The following is a 13,152-nucleotide window of genomic DNA, read 5'->3' on the forward strand; positions in this document are numbered from 1 at the left end:
TGGAAAGGCCTTTGCTCCTGGGGGGGGCTCAATCCTAGTCCCCCCTCTTCACCCCCCATCTCCCAGCATCACTGGGGCCCTTTGGTGCCTTCTGCCCCCTTTGCTTGGGTGAGATCCCAGGGTGAGGGTGATGGATGTCCCCCCATCTCCTTGTCCCCCTGGGGTCCCTGCAGCTGCCTGTGACCCCCCCATCCTGGGCAGGAAGCTCTGAGCATCCCAACCCCCTCATGCTCCCCTCCCTGGGCACATCTGGGCGCTGCCACATCTGTACCAGCCCCCCGCAGCCCCCCCTGAAGTCACAAAGTGTGGCAGGAGCAGGAGGTGGGGGTGACCCCGCTCTGGGCGCTGCTGTCCCCTGGGACTGGGGTCACCAGCTCCTCCTGCCCCACTTTTCCCGCCTGGCAGCGCCACATCTCGCCTTTGTCTTCTTGGAGGCTGGAAGCTTCTAATTAAAACTTCCAGGCTGCTCCTGCTTAGTTTGGCTCATTAAGGGGGGTCGGGAAGGAGGAGGAGGATGAGGGGAGCCCAGAGCCAGAGTGACAGCTCTGTCCCCTCTGAGCCGCTGCGTGGGAGCTGGAGGAATGAAATCTCTGGGGAGCGGCGCGGGGGCTCCTGCAGTCCCCATGTCCCACTTTGTCCCCTGCACCCAGTAAGGGCTGCATCCTCCAGGGGACTTTAGAGCATCTATAGGGAGGGAGGTCCCCTGTCACCCTGGGCTGTCACACAGCTCCTGTCCCCAGGGATGTCACTGTTCTGGTGGGCTGGGGACACCAAGCATCATATAAGGGCTACAGAGGTGCCCCAAAACCCAGTGTTTCTGTGGGCAAAACTGCTGCTTGCTGCTGGTGACACTGTCCCAGGACAGCTGGGGGGACAGGGCTGGCAGGGGACAAGGAGCTTCTGGAAATTAAAGGGGGATGTGGCAGCAAGAGGCTGTCCCTGAGCCACCAGTCCCACCACTGTGACCTACAGGGGCTCTGAGTCCCCACAGGTTGTGCCCTTGGGGACAATACTGTCACCACAACCCTCCTTGGCCACCTGTTGATGGTGGCCGTGGTCCAGTGGGGTCTGGTTGTGTCCCTGTCCCTGAGCAAGCCTTTCCCGGCCATCGGCTGCCATCTAGCTGCCAGCTTGTGAGGCCTGTCCCTGTCCCCATAGTGTCCCCACCAGCACCCCAGGGACCCCCTGTCCCCTGGTTTTGTCCCAGCAGACTCTTGGGGCACCCAACCCAGTGTCACCGAGCTTTATGTCCCCAGAACACCCCTGTCTGGGGTGTCCCCAAAGCCTGGCCGTGCCCCCGTTTAGTGGCTGTGACACCGTGGCCTGGAGGGGACAGGGCTGGTGGTGGCCCCGTGCCCATGACTGTCACCACCCCTGGATCTGTCCCCAGCCTTTCCCGGCAGCGCGGTGCCCCGGCACAAAGCCACCCCGGCACGAAGCCACCGCGGCTGTGCCGGCCCCGCACAAAGCCCCTTTCAGCTGCCGGGAAAGGCCCTGGCAGCCGCCCCTGCGGGGGGGTCCTGGCTCTCGTCCGCCCCCACGGGCCAACACGTGGCAAAGTCCCCCCAAACTCAGCGCACGTGTGAGCAGTGACACAGCCACACAGCTGTGACAGGATCAGGTCCCCTGGGCTGGGAAGGGACGTGGTGTCCTGGGACCAACCAGCGCTGAACGGACCCACCAGGCTGGAGAGGACTGGGGAGGCTTCAGCTGCCTAATTAGCAGCCTGCCTTCGTTAGCAGTCTGCCTTCATTAGCAGCTGCCAGGCTGCTGCAAGCGCCTCGGCCCGCTGGGGTTTGGTGGCTGGTGCTGAGTGTGGTGGGGGGCGCGATGGGGGGAGCGTGGGGGTGTCTGTGCGTGCAGGGGTGTGTGCGGATGTTTGTGTGTGCACAGCAGGGTGTCTGTGCCCGTGCAGGTCGTGGTGCTGTGGATATGCACCGGGGTGGGTGTGCGGCTGCGTGTACACACACGCGTGTTCAGGGCAGACAGCATGTGTGTGCACACCTGTGTACACGTGTGCATACAAGTGTAGAAATCCATGTGTACATTGCACGTGATGTGTGTGCACGTGGGCGGGGGGGATGGATGTGCGTGTGGACACGGGCAGACACGTGTGTGCGTTGCTGTAGGAGCACACGCGTGTGTGCGGATGTGCACGCGTGTGGATGTCTCCTGTGGCTGTGTGCACAGGACGGGGGGATGTATGTGTGCACGGGGCTGTACCAGCCGAGTGCATGGGTGGGTGTGCGCAGGGGGGTGTGCATGGCAGGGTGTGTGCACAGGGAAGTGCCCCACACCCAGCATCCCCCCACTGGCTGCCCTGTGGGTTGCCACGTCCGTGGGTCTTCCTCCTGCCCCAGCGTGTGCCCCAGGCCCCCCCGTTCCCCCCAGCCCCACGGGGGGTGGCGGCGGGACAGTCCCACGCCGCAGTGCCCGGGCTGGGTGCCAGGTCCATCCATCCCTGCCGGGCGCCACTCAGCCCGGCCTTTGTGTGGCCCCTGGCTCGGTGGCCCATGGCCAGCGCCGGGGCGGCCACTGGGCCGGGAGCCCCCGGGATCCATAAAACCCCCCGGGCTGGGCACATCACGCCCACCCCTCGGCATGGAGAGCCAGCGGCTCTCCTCCTACGGCCGCCGCTTCGGCCCCGCCGCCCCGCTGTACCGGGTGCTCCCCGCCAGCCCCCCGGCCCGGCTCCGGGTCCCCCGCAGCATCCTGCTGGGTCCCCGCGCGGGCTCGGGCAGGATGGACTTCTCGCTGGCTGCGACGCTCAACTCGGAGTTCAGGGAGACGCGCACCAACGAGAAGGTGGAGATGATGGAGCTCAATGATCGCTTTGCCAGCTACATCGAGAAGGTGCGGCTGCTGGAGCAGCAGAACAAGGTGCTGGTGGTGGAGCTGAACCGGTCGCGGGACCAGGAGCCCTCGCGTCTGGCCGACATCTACCAGGAGGAGCTGCGGGAGCTGCGGCTGCGTCTGGAGCAGTTGGGCACTGCCAAGGCGCGGCTGGAGATTGAGAGGGACAACCTGGCAGAGGACCTTGGTGGCCTCCAACAAAAGTAAGGGACTGTCCTGCGTGTGGGAGTCTGGGGACCAGGGTGGCCACCAGGATCAGGGTGATGATGGGGACCAGGATCAGGACCAGGGTGATGGTCAGGACTGGGCTGGTCACCAGGAGCATGATGGCCCCAGGGACCAAGGTGGCCACGAGGACAGGAATGAGGGTGGCCACTGGGATGGTTCTCAGGATGACTACCAGCACCAGGGTGGCCATTGGGACCAGAGGGGCAGCAGGGACCAGGATGGCCACCAGAATGGTGTCAGGGTTGTCCTGGGGACCAGAGTGGTGATGGGGGCCATGGTGGTGGCAAGGACCAGGGTGACCCCAGGGACCAGGATGGGGACTGAGGTGTCTTTGGAGATCGGGGAGGCCACCAGGACAGTGGTAGCCCTGGGGACCAGACGCTGGTGGGGACCAGGGTGGTGACAGGGACCCAGAACAGTATGGGTGGTGGCCTAATGAGTGCTGGTGCCTAACGAGTGTGGGTGTCTGTGCCCAGGCTGCAGGAGGAGGTGACGCGGCGGCTGGAGGCCGAAGGCAGCCTGGCTGCCTGCAGGCAGGTGAGGGCAGGGCCCGATCCTGCCCCCCTGCAGTGGGGGGCAGGTGGGGGTCAGTGCCCTAGTGGGGACAGGTGGGGACGGGGAAGGATGGGCAGGGATGGGGAAGAATGGGGAAGGATGGGCAGGGATGGGGAAGGATGGGCAGGGAAGGGGAAGGATGGGGAAGGATGGGCAGGGATGGGCAGGAATGGGGCAGGGACAGGGCAGAGATGGGCAGGGATAGGCAGGGACAGGCAGCTCAGGAGGGGACACCGCCACATGGGCAGCCCTGGGGACGGTCCCTCCTGTCCCCCGTGGTGTCAGGACGTGGACGCCGCCGCCTTGTCCCGCCTGGACCTGGAGCGGCGGGTGAGGACTCTGCAGGACGAGATCGCCTTCCTGCACAAGGCCCACGAGGAGGTAACGCCGAGGGGGGGTCCCGGGGCGTGGGGGGGACAGACTGACCCCGCTGTGTCCCCAGGAGCTGCGGGAGCTGCAGGAGCAGCTGGCGCGGCAGCAGGTGCACGTGGACGTGGACACCAGCAAACCCGACCTGACGGCCGCCCTGCGCGACATCCGCAGCCGCTACGAGGCCATGGCCACCAGCAACGCCCAGGAGACCGAGCAGTGGTACAAGTCCAAGGTGCGGGGCGGGTGGCTCGATGTCCCCTCCTGGGATGTCACCTCAGGGCTTGGGTTGGGTGGCTCTGTGTGGCGGTGGTTGTCCCCTCATGGGTTGCCATCGTCTTGGGGTGGGGGTTGGCCACCCCGTGGTTGGGTGATTCTTCTTGGGTTTGGTGTCCCCGCTGTCCCTGCTGTGTCCCATGTCCTGGTTTGGTCACCATGGGAGCAGGGATGGTGAGTCACACGGGCACGGTCCCTCAGGAATTGTGTTCACAGTGCCTTGGCTCACACGCACTGTCCCACAGGAGCAGGGACACGTCCCCAGTAACGTCCCACAGCACCTTCCATCCCACCCTCAAAGCAGGAACATGTCCCCTGCCACCAGGGATGTGTCCCATGGCCACTGCCCTGTCACCCCAGATGAGCGGGGACATTCCTCCATGCCACACAGCCCAAGTGCACTGTCCCTTCCACCCACAGGAGCAGGGACACACCCACGTGACATTGGAGTCATGTCCGCTGTGTACTGTCCCTTCCTCTCACAGGACCTGGATGTGTCCCCAGGACATGTTTCTTTGGGGATGTCCCATGTGTCCCTTCCTACTGCAGGAGCAGGGACATGTCCCCAGTGCCACACCAAGTGCATGTCCCATGTGCATCACCCCCTCCTGCCACAGAAGCAGGGACGTGTCCCCCCAGGACACCCAGCACCGGGGACACATCCCACGTGCACTGTCCCCCCACCTTGCAGCAGCAGGGGCGTTTCTCCGCATCATGTGTTACTGGGGCCATGTCTGTCCCGTGGAGCAGAGCAGGGTCGTGTCCCCATGCCATGTGCCACCGGGACACATCCCTGCCATGTGGTCACGTCCCACGGTACATGCGCCCCCCCCCAGTTCGCAGACCTGACGGACGCGGCCGCCCGGCACGCAGAGGCCCTGCGCGCAGCCAAGCAGGAGGCCAGCGAGTACCGGCGGCAGCTCCAGGCCCTCACCTGCGACCTGGAGAGCCTGCGGGCTTCGGTAGGTGACGGTTGTGGGGCGCGGGGGGGGGACACGGCCTCGGGGAGCAGCCACCACCCTGGCATAGCAGTGGGGCCACCAACCCGAGCTGGGGGAATGGCTGGTCCCCGAGGATGGGCGATGGAGAGCTGCCATGGAGAGCCCTGAGCTCCCAGGAGGAGGTGGCTGTGGAGGGCGTCACGTCCCCCCGTGTCCCCCCCAGAACGAGTCGCTGGAGCGGCAGCTGCGGGAGCTGGAGGAGCGCTACGCGCTGGAGACGGCCGGCTACCAGGACACGGTGCTGCGGCTGGAGGAGGACATCCGCGGGCTGAAGGAGGAGATGGCCCGGCACCTGCGCGACTACCAGGACCTGCTCAACGTCAAGCTGGCCCTCGACATGGAGATCACCACCTACCGCAAGCTGCTGGAGGGCGAGGAGAGCAGGTGATGGCAGAGCGGGGCTCCATCCTGCTCCTCGCCCATCCCCAGCCGTGTCCTTGTGGTCCCTCTGGGGTGTCCGACCTGCTTGGGGACCGTCCTCCAGCCCTCCTGCCCCAGCCCTGGGCAGGTGGAGCTGGGGGTGGGCAGCAGGAGCCCCCACTTGTCCCAACGCCCCATCGCTCCTGCAGGATCACCATCCCTGTGCAGAGCTTCTCCAACCTGCAGATCCGAGGTGAGGACACGGCCATGTGTGGGCTGGGGAGCCGGGGTGGTGGCACAAGCCAGGGTGGCTTCTGGGGACACCACCTTAGCTGTCCATGCACCACCCAGTAGGACCAGGCGGTTTCTTTCTGAATGTCAAGGAACAGGGACTTGGCTTCTCCCGAGATGGGGGGATGAGTGTGTCAAGGCTACATCCCCAAAACCGAGTGTGTCCCCAAGGCCAATGATGTCCCTAAGCCTGACCACATCACCATGTCCCCACTGCCAAACACATCCCCAAAGCCAATGACATCTCCAAGGGCAATAGTGTCCCCAGTGCCAACTGTGTCCCCATGGACAGCCCTGTCCCCAAGCACAGTCACATCCCCAAAGCCACCCATATCTCCATGGCCAGTCCTGTGCCAACTGTGTCCCCAAGACTAATCACTTCCCAAAGCCAGACCCATCCCCAAGGCCAACCATGTCTCCAACCCCATCCCAAAGACCAACCACGTCCCTGAGGCCAGCAGTGTCCCTGACGCTGGCCATGTCCCCAGGGCCACCATCTCCCATGGTTCAGGGCTTTCCAGCCCAAACTGTTCCCCTTGGGCCCTTCCAATGGATGGAGGGGCTGTACGCCAGTCACTGTGTCACTGCCATGTCCTGCCCATGTCCCCTAGAGACCAGCCTGGACACTAAGTCCGTGTCAGAAGCCCATGTGAAGAGGAGCATCGTGGTCAAAACCGTGGAGACCAGGGATGGAGAGGTGGGAAGTCCTCATCTGTGTCACCCACGCTGCCCCCCTCCCCATCACCTCCCCGTGGGGTCACTTGTTGTGCCCCTGGGGCCACCACCCTCAGCCCCAGGAGCAGCTCGGGCAGGGAACCAGCGATCCCAGTGACCGGCCAGCGCGGCACGAGCTGGGTCTGCACACAGTGGGGCTGAGCCTGGCAGCTCATGGAGAACACCATCCCCGTCCCTGTCCCCAAGCTCGCTCAGAGCCCAGGAAGGCCCGGCTGGGTGATGGTCCCTCTCCGTCCCCTCCAGGTGATCAAGGAGTCCAAGCAGGAGCAGAAGGAGCTGCCATAGGGTGGCCGAGCCGCAGCGCCGCACGCTTGTAGCCGCAGCTCCGTAGGTCCCGTCCAACGCCGCACAGGAGCCCCCCGGCTGGGCACGGTGCTTGGGGGGATCTCCTGCCCACCCGTCACTTCTCCCACGTCACCCCGAGCTCTGGGCACTGTGGGCGCCCTGCTTGGGGCTGGCAGAGCCCTGTCCCCTGCCCCGATGCTGCCTGTCCCCACGGCACCCCAGATCTCCGGCTCACCAGTGGGAGAGAGTCCATCCTGGTTCAATGCCCGTGCACCATCTGGACAAGATGACGGTGCCAAGAGCATCTCTGCCCGCATCCCACCTCACTGCCCACCCTCTGGTCCCTGAATGTCCCCAGTGCACCCAGGCCCTGAGCACCCATGTGTGGGCGGCTGCAGGGTACTGGCTGGTGAGGGACGTGTCCCTGTCACCGAGCGCTGGGTGGGCTCAGCCAAGAGGCACAGGGAGGATGGAGAGGCAGGGTGGTGTCAGGATGTGCCAAAGGTGACAAAATGGGATAACGAGGGGCCATGGGGACACTGGGGTGTTGGGGGGGGTGTGTGGGGTGGGAGCAGAGGGGGGCACAGCAGGCTGGGCGGCCTCAAGGGCTTCTCCTGGCACAGAGGTGCTCACGGTGAGGGGACACACAGCCATGGGCCGGACCCCTTGCCTGGGGGGTCCCACGCAGGTGAAGATGGAGAGGAGGAGAGTGCGGAGGAGGAGGAGGGTGCTGGGGAACCCGCGGGTGCTCTCACGGCTGACGGTGCCTCCTGTGACCCAGGAGTGACAGGGAGGACCGACGGGACCATCCCGGTCCTGCCTGAGCCCCCAGGCTCACAGCAGCAGCCGCGGGGACAGGGACCAGGGCTGCCCCGTCACAATCCACGCACGGAGCCCAAGCTCCCCCTTGGGCATGTGGGATGGGGTCAGAAGAAATCCCTTGTCCCTGGGCTACATGTAGCCCTGTCCCCTCATTTGTCCCCCAGACCAGCACATGCCACCACCCACCCAGCACCACCGCCCAGCCGGGGGTCCCCACAGCCCCGTCCCCACCTTCCATTTAGCTACTGACCATGAGCGAAACCTGCCCTGACACCCCAAAACATAGCAGCAACCACCCAGCAGCTTCTCATACCCTGTAAACCCTTTGGGGTGAGCACACGGGTGCCACTCGGATGTCACTGCCCTTGTCACCCCTTGTCCCCCAGCTCAGGCGCTTTGCTGACCCCAGAAGGGCTGTGTCTGGGGCGGGAGACGCGGGTGCTGCCCAGGTTTGGCACCCAGAGCTCCGGGGGGCCCAGTTCCCCACCAGCAGCCCCTGGCTGGGGCTTTGCAGCCCACAGCTGCTCAATTAACGCACTAACGCCTGCGGCAGCCCGAGATGAGAAATAAAGCTAACGCAAGCGCTGTGCTCCCGCGATCGTGCCTGAAATCGCCTCTTGCAGCCAGTCCTGCGGGTTTTTTGGGATCAGCAGGGGTGGCGAGGTGCCTTGGGAGCACAAACTGAGCCCAAAGTCGCCAGTGTCGCAGCTGTACCCCAGGGCACGGCCAGCGCTCCGTGGGTCAACACCCGTCAGGGATTGGGGGTGCAGGAATATCACCCCGGAGCCGGCAGCCGGGCAGCGGGTGGGAGAGACCCCTTCCCGGGAGAGAGGGATCTGCTCAGGGTGTTCAGCCCCAAACACAGCCCCTGCCCCACATGAACCCGGGTCGTGGGGCTGGGGAAGCTCCTGGGCTGAGGGTGGATGTGAGATCTGACACTTCACAGAATCATTTGGGTTGGAAAAGACCCTCAAGATCATGGAGTCCAACCGTTCCCCACTCCTGGCACTGCCCCATGTCCTGAGAACCTCATGTCCGTCTGTCCAACCCTCCAGGGATGGTGACTCCAGCACTGCCCTGGGCAGCCTGTTCCAATGCCCCACAGCCCTTTGGGGGAGAAATTGTTCCCACATCCAACCTCAACCTCCCCTGGGCAACTTGAGGCCGTTTCCTCTGCTCCTGGTGCTTGTTCCTGGGGAGCAGAGCCCGACCCCCCTGGCTCCAAGCTCCTTTCAGGCAGTTCAGAGATCAGAAGGTCTCCCCTCAGCTCCTGTTCTCCAGCTGAACCCCCCAGGTCCCTCAGCCGCTCCATCACACTTGTGCTCCAGCCCCTCACCAGCTCCGTTCCCTTCTCTCCACTCGCTCCAGCACCTCAAGGGTTTTCTTGGCGTGAGGGGCCCAGAACTGCCCCCAGGTGCATCATCGATGTGGTTCAACACCAGAGCAGCGCTGGGACCCCCAATGCTGCCCCTGCAGAGACCAGGGTTTCTCTTGGGGAAGCTGAAATCCCCAAGTCCGTGGAAATAGGAGCGGAGAGGAGCCCCATGGGGAAGTTCTGCTCCATGCTGAAGAGTAAGTGACCATCTAAACCCTGCAGAGACCTTTTGGAGGATGTGCATAATAATTCTATGAGGCAAAAATATTGACTCACAAGTCTGCGTTGAGTCACTTGAGGTAAAAAAACCCACCCAAAAACCAGAGAAAAAAATGGTTAAACCATCATTTTAAAAGATGGATTTGCTCCAGCTAAGGAGTTCAAAGGAACACTGAATGTTTTGAAACGCTGGCACGCTAAGTTCTCAGCAATGAAAGAAAGTAAAATAAAGGGGTAAGAAAAGCAAGAATTAATTGGATTAAAATCATTTGGTGGATCTTTTTTAGCAGCCCCTTAGAAAAACAGCTCCAATAAATCACTGATGCGGATGGGGAGCTCTGTAGAGCTCGGCCAGAAGATCTTGTAACAGCTCCAAGTGTTCTTTTGGAAAGGACTGTATTGAGCTAAAACCCCTCCCCAAGCCAGCGGGAACGGCCGCGGGGTGCGGAATGTCCGTCTGTCCCTCCGAACTGCACCAACCTGCAGCGCAGGGATGTCCCCACGTCCGTCCTCGCTGTCCCACTCTCAACCCTAAAGGAGGATGAGCGGGTGCTGGTGGCATTTTCATTTTGAGTGGTCAGAACATTGGGAATTCCCAATGGGAGGACGGTCCGAGGCGTCAGAGCGACCCACTGTGGGGATGCTACGTCGCGGCACGGCGCCGGCACCTCCGCCAGCAGCAGCAGCCGAGGTGGATGGCGACGAAGACGGCGCCGATGATGATGTAGCTCCTGCCGATGATGTTGGCCGCGTAGGTCGTCTCCGGGTCGTAGAGCGTCCGTCGGCGCCAGCGCCGGTAGAAGACGCTGAGCCGGAACCCAGCCACCATGGTGCCCTCTCGCCAGCAGAAGTAGGTGCCTCTGTCGGTGATCTTGACCCGCTGGATGTGCAGCTGGTTCCCGTGGTCGATGAAGATCCTCATGGTGCTGTTGACCCCAATGAGGAAGCGGGAACGGTAGAGCCGGACGGAGTTCTTGTCCCAGGCCACGGCGTGCTCCGGCCGGGCCCCCGGGCACCCCAGGATCAGTTTAGTCCCAACGGGCTGCTTGTGGAACTGCGTGGGGACGCGGGGCACCCAGGGCTTCTCGCCCATCTTGGAAATGATGTTGGAGATGGTCTGCACGCCTTCCTTGGGGACCTTCTTCTTTTGGCAGGAGGTCAGGCAGCTCCGGATGACCACCTCGGGTCTCCGGAGGTGGCTGCGGGGCCGCAAATGCCAGGGGACAGCCCCGGAGCCGCAGGAGGTGACGTTGGGGACAGCGGTGCGGTAGCGAGGGTGCAGCAGGGCGCTCTGCAGGTAGCAGAGCCCGATCCGCCGCTGCTCGCCTCTCACCCCGCAGCGGTCGCACCTGGTCCAGTCCCAGAAGGTGGTGAAGAGGGTGAGGACGTCCTCCGTGCTGTCGTCCTGGACGTGCTGGCCTCTGTCCACAAAAGCCACCACGATGCCCCAGGTGGGCTGCACGTCCACGTCGTAGCCGTAGAAGTAGTCCCCTCTCTCCGTGCCGCACAGGTAGTGGCCAGAGTCTTTCTCCTGGGCTCGGAAGACGATGAGGCTGAACATGCGGATACTGAACCGGTTCAGCATGCTGCTGCCCGAGCGGACGTGGCCCGAGTCGACAACCACGGTGCCGGAAAAGTCCGTCAGGACTGAGGTTTCATGGCCGCCCATGTTCTTCTGGAAGTACCAGACGACAGAAGAGACCGTATCGGGTTTGCAGTTGCAGGGGAGCTCGAAGGTCATGTCGGCCAAGTACGCGGCGTTGTCGAACATCAGGTAGGAGGGACACGCCATCCTCGCGAACGTGTTTTTCTCTTCAACCGCAAAGGCATGGAGAACGTCTACCATGCAGAGGAGAATGGTGGCTCCCGGCAGCTTTGCCAGCATGGCACCGGGTGCTCCCTGCAGCCAGCAGAACCAAGAAGCCGCCGCGTCCTCAGCGGGGGCGGCAGGAGCCCATGCATGGGGTCGGCAGCGCCGGCGCTGAGCAGGGACCACGCACACACCAAAGACGGGGTTTGCAAACGATCCCCTGCCTGCAGCGCACGTGGGTGACAGCGGGGATCAAACAGCGGCTGCAATATCCCATCCCGGCCAAATCCCTGCTGGGACGGACTGTGTCCTCCCCGGGCAGGCTGTGCCCCGGGACACGGGCTCTAGAACCCCTGCTCTGTCCCTGCTGCTCTAGAACGTTGCTGTGTGTGCCCTGGACAACGAGTGGGCAGAGGGGAGATGCAGCGATGGAAAGTGTGGTGGGAACAAGGGAACTGCTGACGTCTCGAAAGGCTCATGTGCAGTAAGTGTTAATTATTTCTCCGAATACAATGGATCCGAGAAGACCCTGCTCCGACAGCAGCCGACCTCTGTAGCCCACAAGAGGTTTCAAACACAGTATTTAGGCTTCTCCACCCTCCCCATTGGCTTTCCAAGGGTTTGTGTGCTGATCGTCCGCACAGTTTGAGATTCCTCCTCTCTGAGTGGTCGAGCGAGGCGTGTTGTTCACATCACCCTCGCCTGGGACCAGCCCTGGAGACCTTCAGCGCGTCTCTCCTACACTGGAGATGAGCTGTTCACTCCCCTGGCTGGACTTGCAGCTCAGCTTTTGGCCCTTCTTGAGCAGATGCTCAGCTCAGACCATTGGGAAACTCATCGCAGCTGGTCCAACAGCTTGTCCTCCCGTAAACGTTCACACACACTCCTGTACTTCATTTCTCCTGAGCCTTCTCACCAAACCACGGGGATCTTGCCCATGCCCAAGCGATGGGGATGCAGCAGGCGGCTCCCGCCCTTGACAGTCGATGTGAGAACAGACCCTGAGCCTCGGGATGGCTGAACACAGGGTGTCTGCTCCCGCCAGAGCTGAACAGTCGTGCCAGGGCTGTTCCTGCACTGACACCCCCATCCTGACCCTGGGAAGCTCCAGGATCTTGGTTGGTTTGTTTAAGGCTTCAGCTCTCAGCTTTCTGCTGGTGTTATGCAAAGGCCAGAGGAACGGCACCACAACAGATTGCAGGGACACGGGTGTCCCCAAGATAGATGCCACAAAGCCCAACATGCAAGCGCCAGAGGATCATCCCTGAGGTGCCCAGTGGTTTCTACAGAGAAGGTGGGAGAGGATGGTCATAATCTGCCCAGGGCACCTGAGCGTTTGCTCCTCTAGCTGGGTTTTGCAACAAAATGGACCTGGCAGTTGTTTTTAAGCTGAATTCAAGGCAGTGTGAGCACTGTAACGTGCATTGGGCTCCTCAGCACACTTGGGAGAAACCTGAGGATCTTCCCAGCCCAGGACTGCAGGAGAGCTTGTTGGGAAGGTGCTGAGCTGCACCATATGATGGTCTGTGCGGCCAAACCAGCCAGGCTGCTCAACTTAGACCCAGTATTAGGCCATCCTGGAGTCCCTTTGTTGGACTGATACCCATCAGCTCTTTCTAAATCTCAATTTCTGTGGCATTTCAGCAAATCAGGTGCCGTCTGAGATCACAGGACCATAAGGGGACACAATCTCAGAGGTTTGCCCCATGGCTGGGGTAGAATAAGAAATAAAGAGCTGGTTGGATCAGTCCTGGTGTTTCCACCCCCGTTCTGCACGGTCAAATACCAAGTGTCACCGATGGCATTTCTTAAAGCCCCAGAGTGACAACGGACAGGGACACAAAAGGGAAGGGACTATTTGGGGGTTGGTTTCTCTTTCTCTTTTCCTTTCCCTCGCTTGTTCTCCTCACGTAGGAGATCCTGACAGAGCTGTTCCGTGAGGACACCCTGCCCCAGCGATCACAACACGCTCC

At 62.4% G+C, this 13,152-nt stretch overlaps 2 protein-coding genes and 1 long non-coding RNA gene across 3 annotated transcripts in view; 1 reads left to right on the forward strand and 2 right to left on the reverse strand.

Moving 5' to 3' along the window:
* The window catches only part of LOC135576164 (uncharacterized), a 42,992-nt gene that overhangs the window by 7,357 nt on the left and 22,483 nt on the right, over positions 1-13,152 (reverse strand). The window lies entirely within an intron of this gene.
* GFAP (glial fibrillary acidic protein) lies at positions 2,573-8,373 on the forward strand. The gene is made up of 9 exons (XM_065039843.1): positions 2,573-3,056; positions 3,558-3,618; positions 3,922-4,017; positions 4,079-4,240; positions 5,118-5,243; positions 5,446-5,666; positions 5,852-5,895; positions 6,545-6,630; positions 6,912-8,373. The coding sequence occupies exons 1-9, from the start codon at positions 2,602-2,604 to the stop codon at positions 6,951-6,953; spliced, it is 1,293 nt and encodes a 430-aa protein (XP_064895915.1). The 5' UTR covers positions 2,573-2,601; the 3' UTR covers positions 6,954-8,373.
* On the reverse strand, positions 9,593-11,615 carry FAM187A (family with sequence similarity 187 member A). Its single transcript, XM_005508119.3, has one exon. The coding sequence runs from the start codon at positions 11,252-11,254 to the stop codon at positions 10,013-10,015; it is 1,242 nt and encodes a 413-aa protein (XP_005508176.1). The 5' UTR covers positions 11,255-11,615; the 3' UTR covers positions 9,593-10,012.

Source organism: Columba livia, chromosome 23, assembly GCF_036013475.1.
Source record: "Columba livia isolate bColLiv1 breed racing homer chromosome 23, bColLiv1.pat.W.v2, whole genome shotgun sequence".
Taxonomy (NCBI): domain Eukaryota; kingdom Metazoa; phylum Chordata; class Aves; order Columbiformes; family Columbidae; genus Columba; species Columba livia.

Coding starts and splice junctions, on each gene's coding strand:
- GFAP (XM_065039843.1), top strand. CDS start 2,602: ATGGAGAGCCAGCGGCTCTCCTCCTACGGCCGCCGCTTCGGCCCCGCC. Junction 4,018..4,078: donor TGCACAAGGCCCACGAGGAG/GTAACGCCGAGG, acceptor CTGTGTCCCCAG/GAGCTGCGGGAGCTGCAGGA. Junction 5,244..5,445: donor TGGAGAGCCTGCGGGCTTCG/GTAGGTGACGGT, acceptor TGTCCCCCCCAG/AACGAGTCGCTGGAGCGGCA.
- FAM187A (XM_005508119.3), bottom strand. CDS start 11,254: ATGCTGGCAAAGCTGCCGGGAGCCACCATTCTCCTCTGCATGGTAGAC.